This window comes from Prinia subflava, chromosome 24 (assembly GCF_021018805.1).
Source record: "Prinia subflava isolate CZ2003 ecotype Zambia chromosome 24, Cam_Psub_1.2, whole genome shotgun sequence".
Taxonomy (NCBI): Eukaryota; Metazoa; Chordata; class Aves; order Passeriformes; family Cisticolidae; genus Prinia; species Prinia subflava.
In genome coordinates this window covers 2,873,296-2,897,214 of record NC_086270.1, presented here as the reverse complement: position 1 = coordinate 2,897,214, position 23,919 = coordinate 2,873,296, and the positions used below count along the sequence as shown (strand labels likewise).

Sequence of the window (23,919 nt, the reverse complement as noted above, 5' to 3'; positions counted from 1 at the left end):
GCCTGGAATCCTGCCTGCCCTGCTGCTGCAGCCCTGCACACTGTTCCTCTCCTGCCACCCATGGGGTGTCCCCGTCCCTGCACCCCCAGCCTTCGCTCCCTGCTCTGGTCCCTGGGTGCTTTTGGGGAGGGTGGTTCTGGTGGTGGTGGCAGGGGGAGATGTGGGTCACAGAGAGGCCCCTAACATTGCTCTTGCAGATATCTTTGCAGAAGAAATAGAAAATCTAAAGGAGGAGGTCATCAGCAAAATCAAAGATTTATGTTCCTGTCTTGGTGAGTGGGGAGGGCAGGGGACTGGGCTGCACTGGGTGGGAACCAGGGCTGCACCTGGGCTTACTCTGAACACAAAACAGCCTTGAAGCCCTCCCTGGTCTGAAGGTGTCTGCTGTGTGGCAAGAACTCCTGTGTCCAGCAGTGGCCACAGACAGAAAGGGAGAGCAGAAAGGGGTTGGATGTGCTCAGGAGCAGAGCTTGCTGCAGGGCAACACTGGTAGAGACCAAAGGGATCCTCACTGGAGAGACATTGCTGCTGTCCCTGCCTTGTGCTTGTCCATCAGCAGGCAGCCTGGATGCTTCTGGGAAATGTCATTTCTGTCTTTAAGGTGGCTTGAAAAGAACACGTGCTTACCACTACCAGTGACCAGAAACAGATTTGCTTCCTTCCAAGCAGCCTGATGCGTGTCTTCCCACTGCAGCAACTGGAAAGCCCCTGCTGACCCTGCCATGTGCTCCTTTCACAGATTTGGATTGCCTTGAACCATAAATGCTTTGAAAACTTAATAAAAGTGCATTGCAGGAGTGTGTGTGTGTGGTGATGCTTGGTGTGCGTGGTGGCTCCGGGAGCTGCCCCACACGTGGGCATTTGCCGTGCTCCAGGAAGGGGTTGCAGCAGGCAGTGTTTGCAGCCTTGCTCCCTGTGCCCTGCACAGCCAGGGGCTGCCTCCCTCTGAGCCCTGACAGTCCTGCCAGTCCCTGGGACCCCGCCAGTGCTGCAGCAAATCCTCAGGGCAGCATTCACTGCACTGCAAGGCTGGCAGAGCCCCAGGGCTTCAGTGGGTGCATCTCTGCAGCCTCGGGCTCAGGACACACACTCAGTTTGATGTGGGGTGGGACAGGGCTGCTGCTCCTGTGACAGACACGCTCTGCCCCAGCACTGCTGTTGGGCTGGGGACTCGTCTTTGGTCTTGGGAGCTGTGTCTGGGCTCCTGAGGGTGGGATCCCTGGGGATGAGCCCTGTGGGAGCTCCCGCAGTGCTGGAGGAACATTCTGGAGGTTGCATGGCTGTGGTGGCAGCCACAGCAGTGTCTGCCAGCAATGGTTGGTGTCTTGGGGGTGGCACTGAGCAGACTCTGGTGCCTGTGTGTGCAGAGAGCTGGGCTGGGGATGTGAGGCTGTGCTTGGCACCCGGGGCTCCTTGCAGGGAGCTGTGGCGCGTGTGGCCACGGCTCCTGCTGCTGTCACGGCAAAGGAGGTGGGCAGGGGCGTGGGGCTGAGGGAGGTGGGTGCCCCCTGTGCTGGCCCAGCTGCACCAACCTTCAGCCACTGCTGTGGCACAGGGACAGATGTGGGGATGTGGAGTTTGGGGTTCCTTAGGGGTGAAAGGGTGCAGGAACGAGTTGGGTGTGTGCAGGGAGTGGGAGGAAGGGGGTGCAGAGTGGGGCTCTGGCTGGGTTCTGAGGCTGGACAGGAGCAGGCACAGCGGCTGCAGCTCTGCTCTCCACACTGCCCGGGGCCCCCGCCACAACCGCGGAGTTTCACGGCTCGGGAAAAGCCCCGTGAGGGCACAGCAGCCCTGGCACAAGGCTGAGGAGTCCCGGCCCGGCGCCTCCTTCCCCTCAGCTCCCACACCGCCCGTCCCGGGAGAGAGGGGTGAAAGGGCTCCCTGAGGGGACAGCCCCAGGGTCCGACCCCGAGGACAGGAGAGCCCCAGTCCTGCTCTAGCAGAGGGAGCCACATGGAGAGTGAAGGAGAAAGCGAAACTGTGCAAGTGGTTTCAGAACCCTCTCGAAAATCTGCTTACCGCACACAACATAGCTCGATCTTTCCGGCCCCCCTTGGCCCCTCAGAGAACAGCAGACACGCAAGAGGTTGGTGGTGTTCAGTGCCGCGGTCCCACGGTGGGTGTTTGGGGACAGCAGCCTTTCTCTGAGGGAGGGACAATAACGGGGATCTGCTCTCCTCTCTGCACGGGCAGAGCAGACCCCAGTCTCTGAGACTGGCAGGAGTCAGGGTGGGGCTGAGGGGTCTCTTCCTGTGTGGGGAGGGGGCGTCCTGCTGGGTGGGAGAGGGGTGGCTGGGCGTCGTTGTGCAGGGCAGCAGAGCCACTCGTGTCCCTCCTGCTGCCCACGATAAAAATCTTGTTCTTCCTTCGCAAAGGACCAGGCTTAGAGCAGACTCACCACAGGTCTCGCTACCACCCCGCCGACCATGGGTAAGTTGGGTGGCTCATGGGGAGAGGGGCACAGGCTCAGCAGTGGGACAGATCGGGGGGAATATGGGGATTCTGAGGTTTGTCCCTTCTCCCCTTTCCTCCCATCCAGGGGCAGAAGGGCCAGTGCCATTCCAAGTCATCTTCAGGGCTGAAGGAGGGTGGGGCTGGGAGAGCTGCTGCTGTCCCCGGGACCCTGCCCTGCTGGGCAGAGGGGGCTGGGATCCAGCAGGCCACACTCCTGCTCATCTCTCATTTTCTTTCTTACCCTTACCTCCAGTTTTACCTTTAGTCCTTCTGGGAGCCACCATCATAGGAGCTGCATATATCGGTGAGAATCTGGCACGGGTTGAGCAGTGTTTGGGTTCACTTGTGGTGCTGCTGGGAGGGAAGGGGCAGCACTGGTCACTGCCTGGAATCCTGCCTGCCCTGCTGCTGCAGCCCTGCACACTGTTCCTCTCCTGCCACCCATGGCGTGTCCCCGTCCCTGCACCCCCAGCCCTCGCTCCCTGCTCTGGTCCCTGGGTGCTTTTGGGGAGGGCGGTTCTGGTGGTGGTGGCAGGGGGAGATGTGGGTCACAGAGAGCCCCCTAACGCTGCTCTGCCCTCCCTGCAGGAGGAAAATCAGCAACAATGAGTCTCATCAGCAAAGTCAAAGGTGCGTATTTCAGTGTTGATGAGTGGGGAGGGCAGGGGGTTGGGCTGCACTGGGTGGGAACCAGGGCTGCAGCTGGGCTTACTCTGAAGCCCAAGCAGCCCTTGAAGCCCTCCCTGGTCTGAAGGTGTCTGCTGTGTGGCAAGAACTCCTGTGTCCAGCAGTGGCCACAGACAGAAAGGGAGAGCAGAAAGGGGTTGGATGTGCTCAGGAGCAGAACTTGCTCCAGGCCAACACTGGTAGAGACCAAAGGGATCCTCACTGGAGAGACATTGCTGCTGTCCCTGCCTTGTGCTTGTCCATCAGCAGGCAGCCTGGATACTTCTGGGAAATGACACTCCTGGTTTTTTAGGGGAAAACCAAGGGTCCGGTCCTTCAAGCAGTAGCCAAGACCACGGTGGCCAGGGAAGATCTCCTCCTCGCAGCTATCAGTGATCAAAAACAGATTTGCTTCCTTCCAAGCAGCCTGATGCGTGTCTTCCCACTGCAGCAACTGGAAAGCCTTTGCTGACCACCCCATGTGCTCCTTTCACAGATTTGCATTGCCTTAAACCATAAATGCTTTGAAAGCTTAATAAAAGTGCATTGCAGGAGTGTGTGTGTTTGGTGATGCTTGGTGTGTGTGGTGGCTCCGGGAGCTGCCCCACACGTGGGCATTTGCCGTGCTCCAGGAAGGGGTTGCAGCAGGCAGTGTTTGCAGCCTTGCTCCCTGTGCCCCTGCACAGCCAGGGGCTGCCTCCCTCTGAGCCCCAACAGTCCTGCCAGTCCCTGGGACCCCTCCAGTGCTGCAGCAAATCCTCAGGGCAGCATTCACTGCACTGCAGGGCCAGCAGAGCCCCAGGGCTTCAGTGGGTGCATCTCTGCAGCCTCGGGCTCAGGACACACACTCAGTTTGATGTGGGGTGGGACAGGGCTGCTGCTCCTGTGACAGACACGCTCTGCCCCAGCACTGCTGTTGGGCTGGGGACTTGTCTTTGGTCCTGGGAGCTGTGTCTGGGCTCCTGAGGGTGGGATCCCTGGGGATGAGCCCTGTGGCAGCTCCCGCGGTGCTGAAGGAACATTCTGGAGGTTGCATGGCTGTGGTGGCAGCCACAGCAGGGTCTGCCAGCAATGGTTGGTGTCTTGGGGGTGGCACTGAGCAGACTCTGGTGCCTGTGTGTGCAGAGAGCTGGGCTGGGGATGGGAGGCTGTGCTTGGCAGCCGGGGCTCCTTGCAGGGAGCTGTGGCGCGTGTGGCCACGGCTCCTGCTGCTGTCACGGCAAAGGAGGTGGGCAGGGGCGTGGGGCTGAGGGAGGTGGGTGCCCCCTGTGCTGGCCCAGCTGCACCAACCTTCAGCCACTGCTGTGGCACAGGGACAGATGTGGGGATGTGGAGTTTGGGGTTCCTGGGGGGTGCAGGGAGGCAGAGAAACGAGTTGGGTGTGTGCAGGGAGTGGGAGAAAGGGAGTGCAGAGTGGGGCTCTGGCTGGGTTCTGAGGCTGGACAGGAGCAGGCACAGCGGCTGCAGCTCTGCTCTCCACACTGCCCGGGGCCCCCGCCACAACCGCGGAGTTTCACGGCTCAGGAAAAGCCCCGTGAGGGCACAGCAGCCCTGGCACAGGGCTGAGGAGCCCCGGCCCGGCGCCTCCTTCCCCTCAGCTCCCGCACCGCCCGTCCCGGGAGAGAGGGGTGAAAGGGCTCCCTGAGGGGACAGCCCCAGGGTCCGACCCCCGAGGACAGGAGAGCCCCAGTACTGCTGTAGCAGAGGCAGCAACATGGAGAGTTAAAGAGAAAGTGAACTGAGCGAGCAGTTTTAAAATTTCTCTAAAATCAGCTGACCCACACCTGCCCTTCCTGGCCGGACCTTTCCGCCCCCCCTTTGGCCCCTCAGAGAACAGCAGACACGCAAGAGGTTGGTGGTGTGCAGTGCCGCGGTCCCACGGTGGGTGTTTGGGGACAGCAGCCTTTCTCTGAGGGGGGGACAATAACGGGGATCTGCTCTCCTCGCTGCACCAGCGGAGCAGTCCCCGAGCTCGGGAAGGTGCAGGAGTCAGGCGGCGCTGAGGGGTCTCTGCTTTAAAAGTGCGGGAGAGTCGTGCTGGGTGGGAGAGGGGTGGCTGGGGGCGATCGTGCAGGGCAGCAGAGCCCCTCGGGTCCCTCCTGCTGCCCACAATAAAAATCTTGTTCTTGCTTCCCAAGGGACCAGGCTTAGAGCAGACTCACCACAGCTCTCACTGCTGCCGCACCGACCATGGGTGAGTTGGGTGGCTCACGGGGAGGGGGTCACGGGCCCTGCAGTGGGACGGATGCGATGGGGCATGGGGACCCTGAGGTTTGTCCCGTCTGCCCTCTGCTCCCGGGAATCTGCAGGGCTGAAGGAGGGTGGGGCTGGGAGAGCTGCTGCTGCCCCCGGGCTCTTGCCCTGCCGGGCACAGGGGGCTGAGCTCACACTCCTGCTCATCTCTCATTTTCTTTCTTACCCTTACCTCCAGCTTTCTTTTCATTCATTGCGGGACTCGTCATAGGAGATGCAGTTAGAGGTGAGAGTCTGGCACAGGATGAGCAGTGTTTGGTTACACTTTGGGAGCTGCTGGGAGGGAAGGGGCAGCACTGGCCACAGCCTGGAATCCTGCCTGCCCTGCTGCTGCAGCCCTGCACACTGTTCCTCTCCTGCCACCCATGGGGTGTCCCCATCCCTGCACCCCCAGCCCTCGCTCCCTGCTCTGGTCCCTGGGTGCTTTTGGGGAGGGCGGTTCTGGTGGTGGTGGCAGGGGGAGATGTGGGTCACAGAGAGCCCCCTAACACTGCTCTGCCCTTGCAGAACTAGGACGATGGTTTCAGAGGGAGAATGCCCATGGTGCGTATTTCAGTGTTGGGGAGTGGGGAGGGAGGGGAGCTGGGCTGCACTGGGTGGGAACTGGGGCTGCAGCTGGGCTTACTCTGAAGCCCAAGCAGCCTTGAAGCCCTCCCTGGTCTGAAGGTGTCTGCTGTGCGGCAAGAACTCCTGTGTGCAGTGGCAGCAGTGGCCAGAGACAGAAAGGGAGAGCAGAAAGGGGTTGGATGTGCTCAGGAGCAGAGCTTGCTGCAGGCCAACACTGGTACAGACCAAAGAGATCCTCACTGGAGAGACATTGCTGCTGTCCCTGCCTTGTGCTTGTCCATCAGCAGGCAGCCTCGAAGCTTCTGGGAAATGCCACTCCTGTCTTTCTAGGGGGAAACCAAGGGTCCGGTCCGTCAAGCAGTAGCCAAGGACACGGTGGCCAGGGAAGATCTCCTCCTCGCCACTACCAGCCGTGACCAGAAACAGATTTGGTTCCTTCCAAGCAGCCTGATGCGTGTCTTCCCACTGCAGCAACTGCAAAGCCCCTGCTGACCGCCCCCCCCCATGTGCTCCTTTCACAGATTTGCATTGCCTTAAACCATAACTGCTTTGAAGGCTTAATACAATTTCATTGGAGGGGTGTGTGTGTGGTGATGCTTGGTGTGCGTGGTGGCTCCGGGAGCTGCCCCACACGTGGGCATTTGCCGTGCTCCAGGAAGGGGTTGCAGCAGGCAGTGTTTGCAGCCTTGCTCCCTGTGCCCTGCACAGCCAGGGGCTGCCTCCCTCTGAGCCCCAACAGTCCTGCCAGTCCCTGGGACCCCTCCAGTGCTGCAGCAAATCCTCAGGGCAGCATTCACTGCACTGCAGGGCCAGCAGAGCCCCAGGGCTTCAGTGGGTGCATCTCTGCAGCCTCGGGCTCAGGACACACACTCAGTTTGATGTGGGGTGGGACAGGGCTGCTGTTCCTGTGACAGACACGCTCTGCCCCAGCACTGCTGTTTGGCTGGGGACTTGTCTTTGGTCCTGGGAGCTGTGTCTGGGCTCCTGAGGGTGGGATCCCTGGGGATGAGCCCTGTGGGAGCTCCTGGGGTGCTGCCATCACCATGCTCATCCTGGGTGGAGTGTGGCTTGCACCTCAACTCTGGGGGCTTTAACGATCTGCTTTATGGGTGGCATTTTTTTGACTGGGGTTCTTTTTTGTGCTTTTTCTTTTGGGCTTTGGTGACTCTGGGGCTTAGAGAGTCTGGGAGCCTGGGAGTCTTGTGTTTCTGCTTTGGCTCCAACCTGCCCAGCGTCTATGCATCTTTACCCTGGCCCTAGCCCTCTTTTTGTCCTTTTTGCCTTGACTCCAGCTTGCCTTTGGCTCTTCTGCCCTCGCGGGCTCCTGCTCACCCTCGCGTCTGTCCCGCCCGGTGTCCCTGACCGCCGCCCCGCCACTCCATCCCTGTGCTCTTGCCTGAGCCCCGGCCCGGCCCTGCCCACCCGGCCCTGCCCACCCGGTCCAGCCCGCCCTGCGGTGTCGCTCGCAGCCCTCCTGCCCCGGGAGCTGCCGCTCTCTCACCGCAGGCCCGGCCAGGGGCGGGCAGCGAGCACATCCCGCGTGCTGCGGCACGGACCGCACTGCCCGACCTGCTGCTGGGGGAACTCCCGCTTTTTGTCTCTGGCTTCCTCCTCTCTCTCTCTCCTCCCATTCCTTTTCCATCTTCCTTTCTCCTCCTCTGTCTCTTCTAGCGCTTTTTAGCAGGGAAACTTCTTTATTTGTTTTTCAATAAATGGTTTTCAGATGCACTGTTGTCTCAGTTGACATAATTTAATTCCAGACTATCTATTTTCAAAAGACTTCCTTGCAGTTCCCCACAGTGGAAAGCCACAGGCTGCCTGCAGGGACAACCTGGGTTCCCATATCCTGGAGATGGGGGAGCCCCAGCCCTGCCCAGTAGAGACAGCAGCATCAAGAGCTGATGAGAACGAAAGTGAAACTCAGTGACTGAGCAATTTCTCCTGAATTACCTGTCCTGATATTCCCTGTTGGGATCTTTCCTGCAGCACTTTGACCCTCAAAGCACAGTGCACACATGGTTGGTTGGTGGTGAGGGGTGCTGTGCTCCCGCAGTGGGTATTCCGGGACAGCAGCCTTTGTCTGAGGCGGGGGGACTGTAACAGGGTGCAGCTCACCTCTCTGCATGTGTTGAACAGCCAGGAATCCCGGGGCCAGACGGGAACCTGGGCAGACTCTGAGGGTCTCTGCTTCTGTAGGGGACTGAGGGCTCCTGGGTGGGACTGGTGTGGCTGGGCAAGATTGTGCAGGACACCAAAGCCCTGCCAGCCCCACCCACTGCCCATGGAAAAACATCTTTTCATTTCCTGAAGGATCAGGTTCACAGAGGACCCGGTGCAGCTCTCAGTCCAGGCCAGCAGATCATGGGTAAGTTGGCTGTTGGGGAGGGAGGCACAGTGGGACTGCACGGATGGAGCACGAGAACCCGGGGGTTTGTCCCTTCTCCCCTCTCCTCCTGGGCATCTGCAGGGCTGAAGGAGGGTGGGGCTGGGAGAGCTGCTGCTGCCCCTGGGCCCCTGCCCTGCCGGGCACAGGGCACTGGACTCCAGCTGGAGGTTTCTGTTCCCCACTCCTGCTCATATCTCATTTTCCTTCTTAGATTTGTTTCAAGTTGCCATTGCATTCCTCGTTGGAATCATCATTAGACCTGCTATTGTAGGTGAGGGTCTGGCACAGGAGGAGCAGTGTTTGGGTTCAATTGTGGTGCTGCTGGGAGGGAAGGGGCAGCACTGGCCACAGCCTGGAATCCTGCCTGCCCTGCTGCTGCAGCCCTGCACACTGTTCCTCTCCTGCCACCCATGGGGTGTCCCCGTCCCTGCACCCCCAGCCCTCGCTCCCTGCTCTGGTCCCTGGGTGCTTTTGGGGAGGGCGGTTCTGGTGGTGGTGGCAGGGGGAGATGTGGGTCACAGAGAGCCCCCTAACACTGCTCTGCCCTCCCTGCAGCACTGGCAAAGGGTGAGACCATCGACTTCTCTATGAATTTGAAGTATTTGGGCCTCAGTTTCAGAATCGGTGAGTGGAGAGGGCAGGGATCTGGGCTGTGCCAGGAGGGAACATGGGGCTGTACCTTGGGCTTCTTGTAGAGCCAAATCAGCCCTGGAATCCCACACTGGTTTGAATCCAACCAAAATCTGGTGAAGGGATAAATCCCCACTGTGGTGGGAAGAACTAAGACCTGCTGGGGTAGGGTTCAGGGCTGAGAGCATCATGTGGGCACTGTGGGCTGGTGAGCAATGCTGCAGGCTGCTGTGGGCAGCATGGGCAGCACTTGTGGCGCTGCTCCCTTCCATCTTCCACCTTCCTGTCCTCTTCCATCTTATGTCTTCTGTCTCCGTCTCCGTCTCCATCTCCGTCTCCGTCTCCGTCTCCGTCTCCGTCTCCGTCTCCGTCTCCGTCTCCGTCTCCCTCTCCCTCTCCCTCTCCCTCTCCCTCTTCCTCTTCTCCCTCCTGCCCTCCTGCCTTTTTCCCTCTTAGCTGTGAGACAGAGGCAAAGGATCTGCCACTGGAGCAGTCGCCCAAGTGGGGGTTTCAGGTTGGGGGTTGCAAGTGCTGGAGCCAGAGAGACTCGGGGTGCTGCTGTGAGAGAGGGGCAGCCCTGGCCTGGAGCTGCAGGTTTCTGTCCTGGTGCCAAAATTGAGCTGACATCCATCCTGCTGTCACTCAGTGCAGGAGACTCTGACAAGACGTCCAAGAGGAAGCCAACTCCAGATGAGGAACCCAAGAAGGAGGCAATTTCAGATGAGGAATCTGGGGATGAGAACACTCCTGGTGATGAGCCCAAGAAGGAGACAGTTTTATATAAGGAATCTGGGGAGGAGACAACTCCTGCTGATGAGTCCAAGAAGGAGGCAATTTCACATGAGGAATCTGGGGATGAGAACGCTCCTGGTGATGAGCCCCAGAAGGAGACAAATTCAGATGAGGAATCTGGAGATGAGACAAATCCTGATGACAAACCCAAGGATGAGGCTAGTCCAGGTAAAGAGTAGGGGAAGTTTAGGTTAGACATTAGGAAAAAATTCTTCACTGAAAGAGTGTTTGGGCACTAGAATCATCTGCCCAAGGAGCGGGTGGAGTCACCACCCCCTGGATCTGTTTAAAAGAAGAATGGACGTGGCACTCAGTGCCATGGTTTAGTTGATGAGGAGATGTAAGGTCATAGATTGGACTTGATGATCTCAAAGGTCTTTTCCAACCTAGTTCGTTCTGTCATTCTCCGTGACTTCTCAAGAGAAGCCAAGCAGATTCCTGATCTCAAGATCTCTGCCAGGCAGCCTGGTAGGCACTGGGGAGCCCCAGCAGCCTGACCACCCTCTGAAGAGCTGGCAATGTGCTGGAGTGATGGGTGCCCCAAAAGCAGGTGGGGCTGCAGTGGTGGTGGGTGTGCAGTCAGGGCCCAGGTACCTGCTAAGTGCCTTGGGACTGGCTGAGCTCCAGGAAGGGATTCTAGAGGGAGTGTTTCCAGCTCTGCTCTCTCTCCTCCTGCACAGGGAGGGGCTGGCAAGGCAGTGGGTGGGTTTGTTATGAAGTCTGATTCATCTGGTGCTGGTGGCAGGTGACAGACTGGGCTGACAGGTGCTGTGTGTCCCGGCAGGGCGGATGGACACTCTGGGCTGGGCCCCTTCTCCCTTTTCCTCCCAGCCTGGGGGGCAGTGAGACCCACTCCACCAGTGGCCTCCTCCCAGGGGTCTTTAGGGGTTGGGGATAGATGAAGGCAGGGGGAGGCTGGAGGAGCTGCTGCTGGCTCTGGGGTCCTGCTCTGCCGGGCAGAGAGGGCTCAGCACTGCTCAGGGGAGCTTTGCTGTCCATGCTCCTGTCCTTTCTGCCCTCTGCTATTTTCTTTCTCAGGGAGTAAAGGGAAAGCCATTAGAGCTGCCATTGGAGCCACAGTGGGAGCAGGTGAGAGTCTGGCACTGGATGAGCAGCGCTTGGGTTCACTGCCTGTTCCCAGCCCTGTGTGGCCCTGGGGACTGGGCTGGGGGCTGCAAGTACCAGGGTAGGGGGAACTGGGGTACAGGCAGGGTGGAGGAAGGGGCAGCACTGGCCACAGCCTGGAATCCTGCCTGCCCTGCTGCTGCAGCCCTGCACACTGTTCCTCTCCTGCCACCCATGGGGTGTCCCCATCCCTGCACCCCCAGCCCTCCCTCCCTGCTCTGGTCCCTGGGTGCTTTTGGGGAGGGTGGTTCTGGTGGTGGTGGCAGGGGGAGATGTGGGTCACAGAGAGCCCCCTAACGCTGCTCTGCCCTCCCTGCAGGAGTGGCACTGATCGGCCTCCCGGTGGTTATCAGCGCGGTGGGGTTCACAGGAGCCGGCATCGCCGCTGGCTCCATCGCTGCCAAGATGATGTCGGCAGCTGCCATCGCCAACGGCGGCGGAGTCGCTGCCGGCAGCACCGTGGCTGTGCTGCAGTCCATCGGTGAGTGGGGAGGGCAGGGGGCTGGGCCTCATCTCCACGGCAGGGAACACAGGCTTGTGTCCTTAGAGCCAAACCAGCCCTTTAACCCCTCACTGGTCTGAACTGCTCCAAACTCTGGGTTCTGGCTGCCCAGGAGGACTCCTGGGCTGGCTGTGCCCAGTGCTCGGTCCCTCAACAGGCAGCCTCGATGCTCCTGGGACTTCACACCTCGATCTGTCTTTGCAGGAGCTGCAGGTTTCTCTCTTGGCACCAAAATTGGGCTGACATCTGTCTTGAGCTCAGCTGGTGCAGCAAGTGGTTCCTGGCTGTCCAAGAGCAAGAAACCTCCAAGCGACAAACCTCCAAATAAAAAACCTCCAAGTAACAAACCTGGAATGTTAAAAATCCAAGCAACAAATGCATCTGTAAAAGTAACTCAGGTGACAAACATAAGGAGCAGACAACTCCTGACAATGAACCCAAGAGAAGCCAAGCAGGTGGAACACAAGGCGTTGCCTTACACAATGGCAGGTGCTGGGAAACCCCCAAAAACCCTCAGGGCTTTGCCTCCCCTTTCAAAAGCTTTGGATTCCCTTGAGCAGTGAGTGCTCTGAAGCCAATAAAGACGCTTTGCCTGCAGCAGAGTTGGTGTTTCTGTGTCTCTGCAGCTCTTGGGTGATGGTGGCATTAGAGGGTGACAGAGCACAGGGGATGTTCAGTCCCCAGGCCTGACCCACTCGCTGATGGTGCCCCCAGTTCCCCTGCGCTCGGTTTGGGGCAGGCGTGGAGTTACAGCCCACGCCAGGGGAACAAAACCGAGTGGGAGTGGGAGCAGCACGTGGGAACCATCAGGTGCTGCTGTGCAGGTGATCAGCTGCAATTTTAACCATGGCTTAAAAGCTGCTGAGCCCTCCCCATAGGAAACCTGTGAGATTCTGCTTTTAAACTGTGTATTGGTTTTGCAAACTGCTGTTAGATTCCAACATCATACAGGAAAGGAGGATGGATGCAGTCTTTTATTAAGGTAAAAGGTTTTTTAATCACTTTTCCAGAATACAGATACGATTGAAACAAAAACTATTTTGAGGGTCTCAATAATTCACTGATTAATACCATACATTGAACTCTATAAATTCTCATATAAGAAAATGTCTGTTTAATATAGGATATGATGCACTGGGGACCTAGTTACATCTTCTGAAGTAACACTTTGCAGATTTATAGCACCTTTCATCACGGGGCTGCAAAGCATCCTATGGAATTCTGCCTCATAATGCCCAAACGAGGTAGGAAAGTCTGGCCAATTTACAGAGGATACAACCGAGGTACAGATTGGAAGGGACAAGAGGTGAGGCTCATCCATCCTCAGGAGTGACAGGACGTGTGTGCTGGGGCTGGGGGAGGAATTGGTGGCTTAGCTGGGGAGAAAGTTCAGGTGCCACCACCCTCACCCTTCTGTCCAAAGCTGCAGCCTGGCTCCCAGCAGGTCAAAAAGACCTTTTCAAATGGCTCTGGCTGTTTGTGGTATAAATGTGCAGAAGAGAGGATAAAAAGCCCAGGACTCGCAGGCCCAAGCCCCTCTGTTGACATATCCAAAGGCAAAGAATCAAGGCAACCAAGCTGGGGTGTGTGGCTCGTGCTGCCCACATCCACTTGGATCTGACAATATTAAAATCTCATTCTTGGGATTCATTTTGAGATTTGGGGTGTAAAGCTCTGGCTAACTTCACTGTTTTGTTGTCATAAATTCCCTTTTCCCACCTTGCAGGTGAAAGTCAGGTATCCCAGGTCTTGTTTCTTTAACAAAAGCTGAATCTCTGCTGAAAATCCATCAGCTTAGGGAATGTGATGTCCAATGGACATCTCAGTTCTGTGGCTAGAGGAATTCAAGCTGCCCAAGTTCCTCTGAGCCTTTATGACTTTAAAAACCATTCTGCTTCTGTGCAACCCTCCCTGGAGCAGAGCCAGCACTGATGCCAGTGGCTGAGCATCAAGGACCTCCTCAGTGAGATGTTTTGAATATAAAACCATAGATCTTAGGGACTTAATATTTATATTACTATTTTGCCATGTACCATCAATTACCTGCCTCCCCAAAGCACCTTCCCAGCACCTTGCAACAGCTCTTCTGCTACTTGCTCTTCCTGGCATGTCCAAAATTGTTCCCTCTGAAAGGACAACACAACAGAAAACTTCTGGAATGCTCCATGGGATTGTAGTGGGGAAACTGGAGAGAAAAAGGCAAATTCTTATAGCTCTGCTGCTGGAAGAAGTTGGTGCCAGTGGTCAGACTAAATGAGTGATTTCTTCCTTAGTTTAAAAAAAGCCACGTAAATAGGGGCTGGGGTCACCTTCATAACAAATACAGAAATATTGTGCAAAACCATAAGCAGGGTCAGTCCTACCTGCCCAGCTCTGTGGTGCTGGAGCAGAGGGATTTTCCTGTAATGCACAGGAGGGGATCCTGTGGGGACTCCTCTGTCACCTCACCTGTTGGAGATGTGGGGCCATGGCAACGTGAGACAAGGCCTGCAGCTCTCAGAGGCACAACACACTCATTTCAGTGCTCCAAAAACTCTTTCTAGTCCTTCTCATCAGCAATGAGCTGTGATTTTTACATGCTTTTGGTGCTCATACACAAGTGAAAGAAAAAAACCAAACCCAGCAGTTAATGCTTGGGAGCTCAACAGCTCAAAACTTATTTCTCACATATCATCTTACAAGGCTGATGATGCTAAAGGGGAGCAGCTCTTTAATGAAGGCAGCAAATCTTTGTTTTGCCTCTGGAATGTTTGAAGTTGATGAGAGGTCAAGGAAGAATGGGGAAGAACCTGTTGTGCTGAGGGGAGCAAAGCTCCAGCCACGCCAGGCGGTTCCAAGCACAGTAAACACTCGGTGCACCAGCATTTATTCTGGCTTCTTTGGTTGTTAAGGCAACAGGGAAACTGCTGCTCAAGGGACTGGGGAGTTACTGAGATTGTTACAAAAAATCCCAGTGAGTTATTGCACATTCCTGATTCACCTCTGTGAGCCCTGGCACTGAACCAGCAGCACAGCTGGGGACACCTGGCAAGGGACTTGGCTGCTGTTTTAAGTCTCTGAGGAGTTGCAAACTGTTCCAGAGAAATCCTAGGGTGGTTTTTAGCAGTAGTTGGCAAATAAAAAAGGTAATTTAACTTCCTTTTGCACCTATTTCTGAGGCTTTCAACGTGTCCCCAGTTCCCTTCTTTAGTGAACTGAAGCCAGGATGGAGCAAAGGTTTGCACCTCCTGCACTGGGAGCTGCTGGCACCCTGGTAGAAGGAGGTTTTTTATTTTTCTTTCTCACATCCACCTTTATTGCTCCTCTGACCACACTGAGAATACAGTTTAAGAAAAGACTGGATGTGTCTGGTTGACAAGCTGGTGTTAGGTCTCAGGCTGGACTGGATGATCTCAAAAGTCTTTTCCTGCCCAGTTAACTCTGTGATTCAGCAGGACACAAAATGATTTTTCTGTTTAAAAGGGTATCTCAATAAATCTTGTGTGTTCAGCAATGTTGATGACAAACAAGTTTGTGTTCAGAACTTTGAGCATGTGTATATAATCTACAAATATACTTTAATCCTTCAAGGTAATCCTTCTTGTGTATCAGTGTGAACTTGAGATGGGCTGACAAGAAATCCCTCGAGGCAAAAACAGCCCAGGCAGACCCTGGAAAAAACAGACCATTGCCAAAGGGCCTCCAAGCAGGAGTGAAATTGAAACTAAAGTTAATTAATGTGTTAATTATTACCATGGAACTGCAATGAAATGTTTCCCATGTCACAGTCACCAGGTTAAAGTTTACACAATGTTTAACAACTCTGCTCTCAGCCAGGGAAAGTTCAAGTGATTTCACTTGCCTTGCTGAGAGAATCTGAAAGGTCTTTTATTCTAAGGCCTGCAAAAAATTGACCTCAATGAAAGTGTTCCCAGACAAGAAACAATGAGGATATTCAGAAGGAAAAGTATTTCTCATAAGGTACAAATAGCCTACATTTTTCTATGGGAGTATTGATTTGGGGATTGTCACAGCATCCCCACCCAAGGAAAGCCTGCCCTCCCCTCATTCCCAGGGGTCAGGGAAGGAGGGAGCAGGCAAGGACAGCCCCAGCAGCTGCCCAGGGGACACAGGGACTCCTGGAGCCTCCCCTGTGCTGCGGCCACCGAGCTCTGAGCACACCCGTGTGCAGCAGACACACCTCAGGCACTCTTAATCCCCTACAAACTGATGTTTCCACAATGATTTTATTCCCTGAACCTTCCCAATCCAAACCACTCTGCCTGTAATTTCACTATTCAATGTAACAACGGGGAGGGGCAGGTTGGTGTTCAGGGAGCAGGAGCTGAGCCTGCAGGAGCATTCCTGTGCTGAGGAGTGGCCAAAGCATCTCCCCTGGGAATGCCAGGCCATGGAGAAAGCAGAAACTTTGCTCAGAAATGACAGACACAAATGGGCTTTGGTCAGACAGAATCAGGGGCAGGTTTTACTTTTCACATAATTTTCTGTATTAAAAAATACATCAGTGAAATCTGTTACAGGCAGGGACAGGACTACCGAGTACACAACGTCAATAGACTACTTTCTGATTTTATTTTTGTTAAATTACTTTTGTAACTGCTAAAAAAATAATTAAAAAAAAAAAACCAAAACAAACCAACCAAACAGAACAAAACAAAAAACCTGAAATATTATTCAAGGCTGTTGATTTTCATCTCTTGAAATTTTAGTGACAAGCTCAAATATCAGACCCCTGTTACAGAAGATGGATAACTGACCAGAGCTAGATAAAAACCATACAATTCTCCTCTTTAAAAATAGTTTGGGTTTCCAATGGATTTGTGACCACTGGTCATCAGTAACACACACCTAGAGCTTGAGAAAACAGAGATACAGACAGTATCTGATAATGTCCTGTCCTCTAAACACCACATGGGAGCTTTTCTCTTCCAAAAGACTCAGTAACAGCCAAGCCTTAAAAAAAAATCCAAAACCTCTTTCAATTTCCAACACTATGACTAAATCTCTTTGGGTGGGGTGGGATAAAAACACACATGGTCATTTTCTACCACAGTTCTGTTGTCAGAAGTAATACTGCATCCTTTATACAACACTGCCTGTGTTGCAAAGGTGGAAAGAGAAAGAGTGTGTGTGTGTATTTCTGTTTGAAATGACAAAACCCTCTCTAGATTCACCTTACAAAATAATCAAAACTTTAGGAGTAGGGACAGAGGAGAAAGGAAAGCTGCCTTAAGGGAAATAAACTTTCCACGCACCACAGTATTTGCTGGGTTATATGGACAGACTGCAGAGTCTACTGGGCTGGGGAAGGAATTCTGCACAGAGCCCAGGACATCCCCTCCTGGACATTGCCACAGAGGTCACTCACAAGTTTGACCTACAGCACCTCTTCCACCAGAGCGTGAGCTGGAGATGGCCTCGTGTGACCAGTTACCAGCAGCCAGGGCTGGCCACTGGGGTGGCCAGTGGCTCCTGCCTTCCTAACATTTGATCCCAGTTTCCAAAAAAAAGAAAAAAAATTATAAAAGTGTAGGTGAAGGTGTATTTATAACGGAAGGTGTCTGTTTGTCTAAACCTCACCCCTTTCTCTCGTATCCTCTGGAAGAGCTCGAGGATCTCCACGTGTTCCTTGGCAGCAAGGGCTGCCAGCCAGCAGGCTGGGAAGTCACCTGAGCCACAATCTAGCTCTCCATGCCCAACAGTGTGAGGGTAGATTTTACACAACCATTTTCCTTAAAAATATCTCACAACTTTTAAAAATCCTAAACAGATAAAGGATTTATGCACCAATCCAATAGGTGAGTTCCACTTGGATTTGTTCTGAGGATTGATCGGTGCCACAGGACGTTGGGATTTGCAGCTTACACAGCTTGCTTCCTTCCAGTTCCAGTTTGTACATCCACTGTGGTACAAAATCTGCCTGTAGGTGACATTATCTTGGCTTATTTGATACACATTTTCCAAAGGCTGGACGTATTCACATTTTGGTGCTTCTGATGTGTATTCAAAAGAAAATACCCCACTGCAGTTAGTCTGATAACTCAATATCAGAGTCCTCTGATTTGACTTTGGCAAGTTCTTCGTGTACCTCCCTCACCATTAGAATCCGTGTTAACATGATGTCCAAGGTTCCTGGGTCTATTGGCAATGTGGAATACCACATGGGGCTGTTGGGGACACAGGAGCGCTCGGGCTGCAGGTAGAACACATCACTCCTCTGCTTCACGCTTTCAGAGCTGCCAAGGGAAAGGAAACCAGGCTTAGGAACATCGGGCTGCACTTAAAAACTTACCAAAATTTAAGAGAGAGTCAGCAAAGAAATCAAAGTTACATCGAGATGGCAACACTGTCTCCCCCTTTCTCCCAGGGAGCAGTTAAGTTGTTTCCAGGTCTCTCTGAATTAGTTGCTTATAAAGAAACAAAGAAAATCAAAGTAACTCCTTTACAGCAGCGGTTCTTTAGTGTCATCCTATCAAGGGTAGAGTGATAAACGCATCTGATGTGCAATCTCTGAGTGAAACTGGTTCTGGGACTCCAGAATAATGTGGACAAGTGGAAATGGCCTCAAGGCTTAGACTGGAGAGTAGTGAAAATTTCTTCCCTGAGAGGTTTGTCCAGCCCTGGCACAGCTGCCCAGGGCAGTGGTGGAGTCTCTGTCCCTGCAGGGATTTAAAACCACGTGGATGTGGCACTTGGGGACATGGGTTGCAGTGCCCTTGGCAGTGCTGAATTTGATGAGCTTAGAGGGGTTTTTGATCCTAAATGACTCTAAGGTGTTGTTTCAGAGAGAGTCAAATTAAATCCCAGCCTGCCTGGCCATGCTGCAATGCTAAACCCACCTGCTTGACTGACTCCAAAGCAGCTCCAGGCTCAGGCAGGGTTCTAAAGTCTCCAGAGGCAGGATCCTCCCTGCCTGGCTTTGGGGTAATAACAGCAAAGGGAATTTGTACTGCTGCCTGCCCCACTGCAGAGGCTCAGCTTTCAATATGCTTTTCATATTTCAATAAGCTTTTCATATTTCAATATGATGGGGAGCCTGAAAATGCTTTCCCAGCCCAAGAACAACTAAAAGCTTCTAATAATGTGCCAGTGAAGACAAGGAAGGTAAGAAGAGGGAGAGAAAGAGCCTGGACAGCTGCACGCCTGTCTCTGCCTCAGTAATGGGATAGTTGTAGCAAGATCAGTAGGTACATTTCTGAGGGTGATTTATCTGAGTTTCAGCTGACACTAATGAGATGCTGTTTCATTCTGCATGTCTATTTTCTTTGAAGAGAGAGGAACATCATCTTCCACCTGCTCAAGGATCTAACTGAAGTTTATATGGAAACAGGAGAGAAAAATGATTTGTATCTCTGTCCTTGCTATAGTCTCCTTTCTAACTCCTAAACACAAGTTAATCTCACATCTCAGCAGGCAAAATTTATCAGGAGTTTTACCTAATTCACACTTCTACACTCTTTCACAAGGAAAATGATGGTTCTCAGGTATTAGTTATAATCTCCTCACAACAGGGATGGTGTATGGGAATTAAGGGAGATGAGAATGCCATGGGCACTGTAGTAACGTCTCACATTTATAGCAAAGAATTTAGTTATTTAAAGAATACATCTCTCTCTGTAACTCAACACCAGTAATAAAAAACCCTATTTGAGGGTCTCACAGCAGTGCTGCTGTTGGAATTCCTGCTCTGCTCCCACTGAGGGATTGGGAACTGGGGAGAGGAACCACAGCACAGGCACAGAGGGTCTGAGTGGGCTCCTTCCCCAGATGCCTGTTCTAGTCTACAAACAGACCAAAATTCAAGTTCTATCACTTACCATTTTGATAAGTAAAACTCGTAAAGTCGGACTGGACACCGGAGGGGATTATCTGTGTTTTCAGCCATTTCCACTGCTGTTGGAACCTCCTCATCTTCACTGCGTTTCCTTTTGCCTACTGATAATTTATCTGGATACACAAAAACAGCATCACAGAAGTTCAGTGAAAGGCAGCACCTTCAGGAACAAAGCCTGGTGTGTCAGCCCAGCACCCAGTGGTGACTCTGCATCACCCAAACCCATTCCTTGAACTGCTTCTGTCCCATGTCACCATCCAACCACGGTCACCTGGTGGGATGTGCTGGCTGGGCAAAGGACTGCACATCCTACAGGCCAAGTCCACAGCCCATTCCTCATCTAGAAAACCCACAAGAATTTGCAGGAAAACATGGAGGACATAACTTTATTTATTAAAGATAAATTCATGTAATGCATTGGAACTATAAACTGAAGAAGTCAAAAGGATCAAAGACTTCCCTTTCCCAAATGCCAAAATTAACTGAGAACAAAAATCTGTGTGTCTTTGGCTCTGAGTGCAAGCCCCATATTGTTGTTCTCCACTGGGGCTGCCTGGTCTCACAGACCCAAGACAAATATGGGAATTAAAAAGGCACAATCAAGGTCTGGACCTGCAAAACCCACTATTATGAAGTGCTGAGAAAAGGACTTCAAAAAAGGCCTTTAACTCTTGCAGTATTAATAGAGCTTTATGCAAGCTGAGGATGTTATGAAAGACTATTAAACAAATTTGCAGCCAAATCTCCTTTTTAAATTTTTCCTGGGTGCCTTGGCTCGCTCAGAATTTCTCTTTACAGCAGTGAAAAATACTGCAAATGTATTCAGAATACATAACAGCATATGCTTAGCTCTGCTTACTGCAGAACATATTTCTCCCCAGTCCTTTCTAAGAGAAGCAAACAATCCAAAATCACAGAATTCTCTGGTTCTGTAATTCAGACCACAAAAATGTGACTGCCCAAACGCCAATGATCACAGAGCACTCACCTGATTCTACCTCTTGTTTTTGAAAGGGTGGGAAAAAACGTAAATATGTCATCTTAGTATTATACTTCAGAGTTCGGGTGTGCCTCATAACATGGGCAAAGGACAGTTTCAGGTGCTCACTGACATTCTTTAGTTGGAAGTATTTGGTGTTGAAGAACAGAAGGGTGTTCAACAAAACGATGGGGGAATATGCACCCAGCTGCTTACATTCCCACAAGTGTTCCTCTTCAATTCTTGAGAACATATAACCTACAAAGAACGGGCAAAGAAAAAAGAAAATAGTTATTTATGCATATAAATCCTCTTTCAGCTAACCTCTAGTAATGAACCACATTTGAAATCAAATTCACACCTATCATCAGTAATCCAATAAAATCAGAATACTGCATGCACAAATGTAAGAGGGAGCATGGAGAACCAAGCTGTGGAGCAGCATGATCTTCCAATACCTGAAGAGAAGGATAAAATGGAACTGCAGACACCAGCAGATTCTCACTAAGTTCTAATTTCATTGTATTAAACCACAGTCAGCCAACTGCAACAATGTGTAATTCCTACAACGTGAAGAATGAGTTTAAACTGTCTCATTTTGTGTATAAATAGCCCATTGTGATTATTGTAAGTCAGTTAGGAGATATGGGGCTTAGAAGAAATTGGTTGTAAAAAAAATCACTGTGTGCAGCAAACTATAAGTGATTGGATTATTTCTGTATTAAATAAAAAGTTCATTTTTCTAAATGAAAAGGCAGTTGTGGAGTTGCCAACTTTACTCAAATTTCACTGATACTCTAAAGATGTTGTGTGCTCATAGGGCTGGTGTCCAGCTCCATAAACCACATAATCAGGCTTGAAAACCAATTAAAAGTGTCTACAGAACTTGGGAAATCTTAATTTGGAGTTGAGACAAGATTCCAACGATTTGCTAATGTGATCCCCAAACTCACCAGGAGTATTTCCAGCAGTAAGAGGGAAATATCAGTGCAACTGTACACAGATTTTGCAGTACCTCATCTCGAATAGAGTATTAAATTCTGGCCACTTGTATTTAAAAAAAAGAGCTAAAACTTGAGGGAAGAAGAAAATGAATGTGTTGAGTGCCAGAATGGGTATCCTTTCTTTCCAAGGATTGGAAAGGCAAAGATAAATTTAAGTGTAATCATAACTTAAAACAGACATAAAATCCATGGTGTAGAGAGGGGAGACTAATGTGAGTTACATTCTCTTCCTGGCCCTGAGAAACAATTAATTTATGATACAGCTTTGTCATGCAGCTACATCAAACAAAAGAATTGTCCTACCATTTGGAAGAATTGTAGGTTCCCAGATTTTCAAAAGTTTTGTAAGTTCAATCATAAACCTGGAATAGGGCTCGGTGAAAATGTTATCTATTCTACCATTCTCAAACAGGTACTACAAGAGAAAAAACCAGCAAGACAAAGAGTTTATGATTATATAACATTGTAGAGAAGATGCAGCACATCAAATTCTTTTCCTTTCTTATGTCCCATTGTCTTATGGGGCTAAATACTTTGGTGAAATCTCTAGTAAAATAGCAAATTAAATTTTCTGTAGGGATTGGGACCACTCCACTATGAAAAGAGAGATCCAGGCAAGAACTGTGGTTACTATTTCAAGCTCTACAGCTGTTTTCTGCAAAATCATCTTCCTCTTAATATTCTTGAGACTCTGCCTATAAAAAACAGAATAGTTATTGAGTATTTTTCTGTTGAAAAGAACTTTATATGTTAATACCTCCTGGCAAGAGACATAGGCTGCTGAAATTGTTCAGCTTGCAGCACCAAGGAAGAAAACTTCCTTTAATTTGTCAAGGAGCAGTTTAAAAAAGTTTTCTAAAAGTCCAGAGTTTGTATCCACAAATAAGTCAAAACTATGACATAAAAGTCTCTGATACTCCTAGAGCTTATCAATGAACTTTGAATTTTAACTCTTTCCACATTTTGTCCAAGCATAGCAAAGAGAAAAAAAAAGGTAATTCCATATCTAATTAAATAGGTTTTACATCAAAATAGCTTTTGACTCTTTATCTCAAAATGAGTCTTTCAGAACAGGACCAAGCAGGCTGTTCTAAAGTAAACAGAAATGCACTGAACATTGAGTTTTAAACACAAATTAGCATTATTCTAGGTTTGTGCTGCTACTGTTGCAAGGCTGGTAATAAGAACTTACTACATTATTCTCAGTATTCACTAATTACAGTGCAGTTATTCCCAATGTATTTTCTCTGTAAATACTGCCAAGACAACAGGAACCTGTCTTGTCACTGAGAATCCTTCCTGGGCAAGATAAATTTAGATATTGGAGAAACACTGTGCAATTATTTTAGATGTAAACCATTCCATCTTACAACAAGGATTTCTGTGGAGCAAATCTTTCCTACACATGAAAAATGATCCAAAAAATTCCAAATCCAAATATTTGTGTCTAAACACTCAGCCCTCACATCACATTCCTGTAAGGATGGAAGAACTTGGTCACTGTGACCATAAGAAAGTCCAGAGAAATGGGTCATTTATGGGACTAAGGCAAACAATGAAACACAAAAAAGAGATATTCTTGCCTCCTCTACAAAGCCCAAGCTGTTCTGTGGGACTGTGGGTATCCCATAAGTAACCAGAGCAGGTTCTGTGTGTTCTCAGAGTCCCCAGCTCCCAGAGTTACCTGCTGAATTCCAAGGCACAAGTATAAGATGCTGTCAGGGTCGTATTTTTCTCCGTTTGGTCTCCGCACCTCTTGAATAAACTGGCACAAGCCAAAACTCAGCTCAGCAAATGTGCATGAGAGAATGTCCTCCTTGAGCTTCACAGGATGAACTAGGGCCGAGGAAACGATTAGAAAAATCAATTCAGTACATTAAATTTTCCACATTCCTTATTATTTCATGTAGGCAGAACTCCAAAATTCCTTTCTCATACATGAACTGAATGATAAAATGGTGAACTCCTTCCTGTTTGTTGGCTGAGAATGATTTGGCCAATAAAACCCAGATCAGCTGCATGTGCAATCAGTATAAACCTTACAATGAGTGCTGAGGCTGCAGGAATTTAGAGCCCAGACATGGAAATGTTTGGGAGCCTGCTGAACCCAAAATGTGGGACGGCAATGGGTGCAATGAGCTCGAGGCAGGCTGGGGATGATAAAGGGGTTTCACCCCTCCAGCTGCACTCAGGGGAGTGAGAGACTCACCAGAGAAACACCCTGAGTATTTCTGGACATGAGTTGAGTCCCACTCAAATAAATTGAGCATATCCCAATTCTTAAAGGAAGAAGGAGGGAAAAGTTCACTGGGACATGCAGGGAGTTTGGAAAGGGAAGCAGCACAATCAGGAATTGATTGATCAAATGATCTGCAATGAAATTCCCAGGCTTGGCTGCTCCACACCTCAGAAGTGCCTGCTTGGGAATAAGCAGGGAATGATAATAATAAGGGAATCTTTCTTGGAGTGGGCACAGTTTCCTGGAAATGACTATAATATTGACTTCCTTGGCCTCAAGAAGAAAACACAGTAACTCATGTGAATACTCCTCTTCTGGGAAATAAACCCCAGCTGTTCTCATGGAGTGACAACAAAAATTCCAAGTAAGAGATGAAAAAGCAGATCTCATACTAACTAGAATTTTTCCCTTTGGGGTCTTTCTTATCTAAGTCCTGCCATGCTTAGTTCTTTAAATTGCAAAAGTATTTATTGTGGTTTGCTCTCTTC

The 23,919-nt window shown here is 51.0% G+C and overlaps 2 protein-coding genes and 1 long non-coding RNA gene across 10 annotated transcripts in view; 2 read left to right on the top strand and 1 right to left on the bottom strand.

Moving 5' to 3' along the window:
* Positions 1-4,958: 4,958 nt before the first annotated feature.
* On the top strand, positions 4,959-6,438 carry LOC134561718 (uncharacterized). 2 transcript variants are annotated; one of them, XR_010082967.1, is made up of 5 exons: positions 4,959-5,001; positions 5,259-5,314; positions 5,552-5,599; positions 5,881-5,916; positions 6,271-6,438. It is a non-coding gene; the product is annotated as an uncharacterized LOC134561718 (long non-coding RNA). The 2 variants fall into 2 exon arrangements; XR_010082966.1 differs by lacking the exon at positions 4,959-5,001 and having other exon boundaries at positions 5,014-5,314.
* A 1,388-nt stretch (positions 6,439-7,826) lies between these two features.
* LOC134561882 (uncharacterized) lies at positions 7,827-11,968 on the top strand. The gene is made up of 8 exons (XM_063419236.1): positions 7,827-7,958; positions 8,251-8,305; positions 8,538-8,597; positions 8,882-8,950; positions 9,608-9,923; positions 10,653-10,837; positions 11,193-11,354; positions 11,580-11,968. The coding sequence occupies exons 1-8, from the start codon at positions 7,956-7,958 to the stop codon at positions 11,936-11,938; spliced, it is 1,209 nt and encodes a 402-aa protein (XP_063275306.1). The 5' UTR covers positions 7,827-7,955; the 3' UTR covers positions 11,939-11,968.
* Positions 11,969-12,330: 362 nt separating this feature from the next.
* Positions 12,331-23,919, bottom strand: part of ZMYM4 (zinc finger MYM-type containing 4) — a 41,899-nt gene continuing 30,310 nt past the window's right edge. For all 7 annotated transcript variants that reach the window (XM_063418845.1, XM_063418847.1, XM_063418846.1 and 4 more), the window contains 5 exons: positions 22,877-23,028; positions 21,496-21,607; positions 20,198-20,446; positions 19,193-19,322; positions 12,331-17,611 (listed from right to left, as the gene is read on the bottom strand). In XM_063418845.1, the coding sequence (XP_063274915.1) occupies positions 17,404-17,611; positions 19,193-19,322; positions 20,198-20,446; positions 21,496-21,607; positions 22,877-23,028 (851 nt within the window). In that variant the 3' untranslated portion in view covers positions 12,331-17,403. The remainder of the gene's footprint in view (positions 17,612-19,192; positions 19,323-20,197; positions 20,447-21,495; positions 21,608-22,876; positions 23,029-23,919) is intronic.

What these genes read in the sequence shown, in the direction of transcription:
- LOC134561882 (XM_063419236.1), top strand. An exon ending in CATTAGACCTGCTATTGTAG is followed by an intron (nt 8,598 to 8,881) that starts GTGAGGGTCTGG and finishes CCCTCCCTGCAG; the next exon opens with CACTGGCAAAGGGTGAGACC. An exon ending in GAGGCTAGTCCAGGTAAAGA is followed by an intron (nt 9,924 to 10,652) that starts GTAGGGGAAGTT and finishes GGATAGATGAAG; the next exon opens with GCAGGGGGAGGCTGGAGGAG.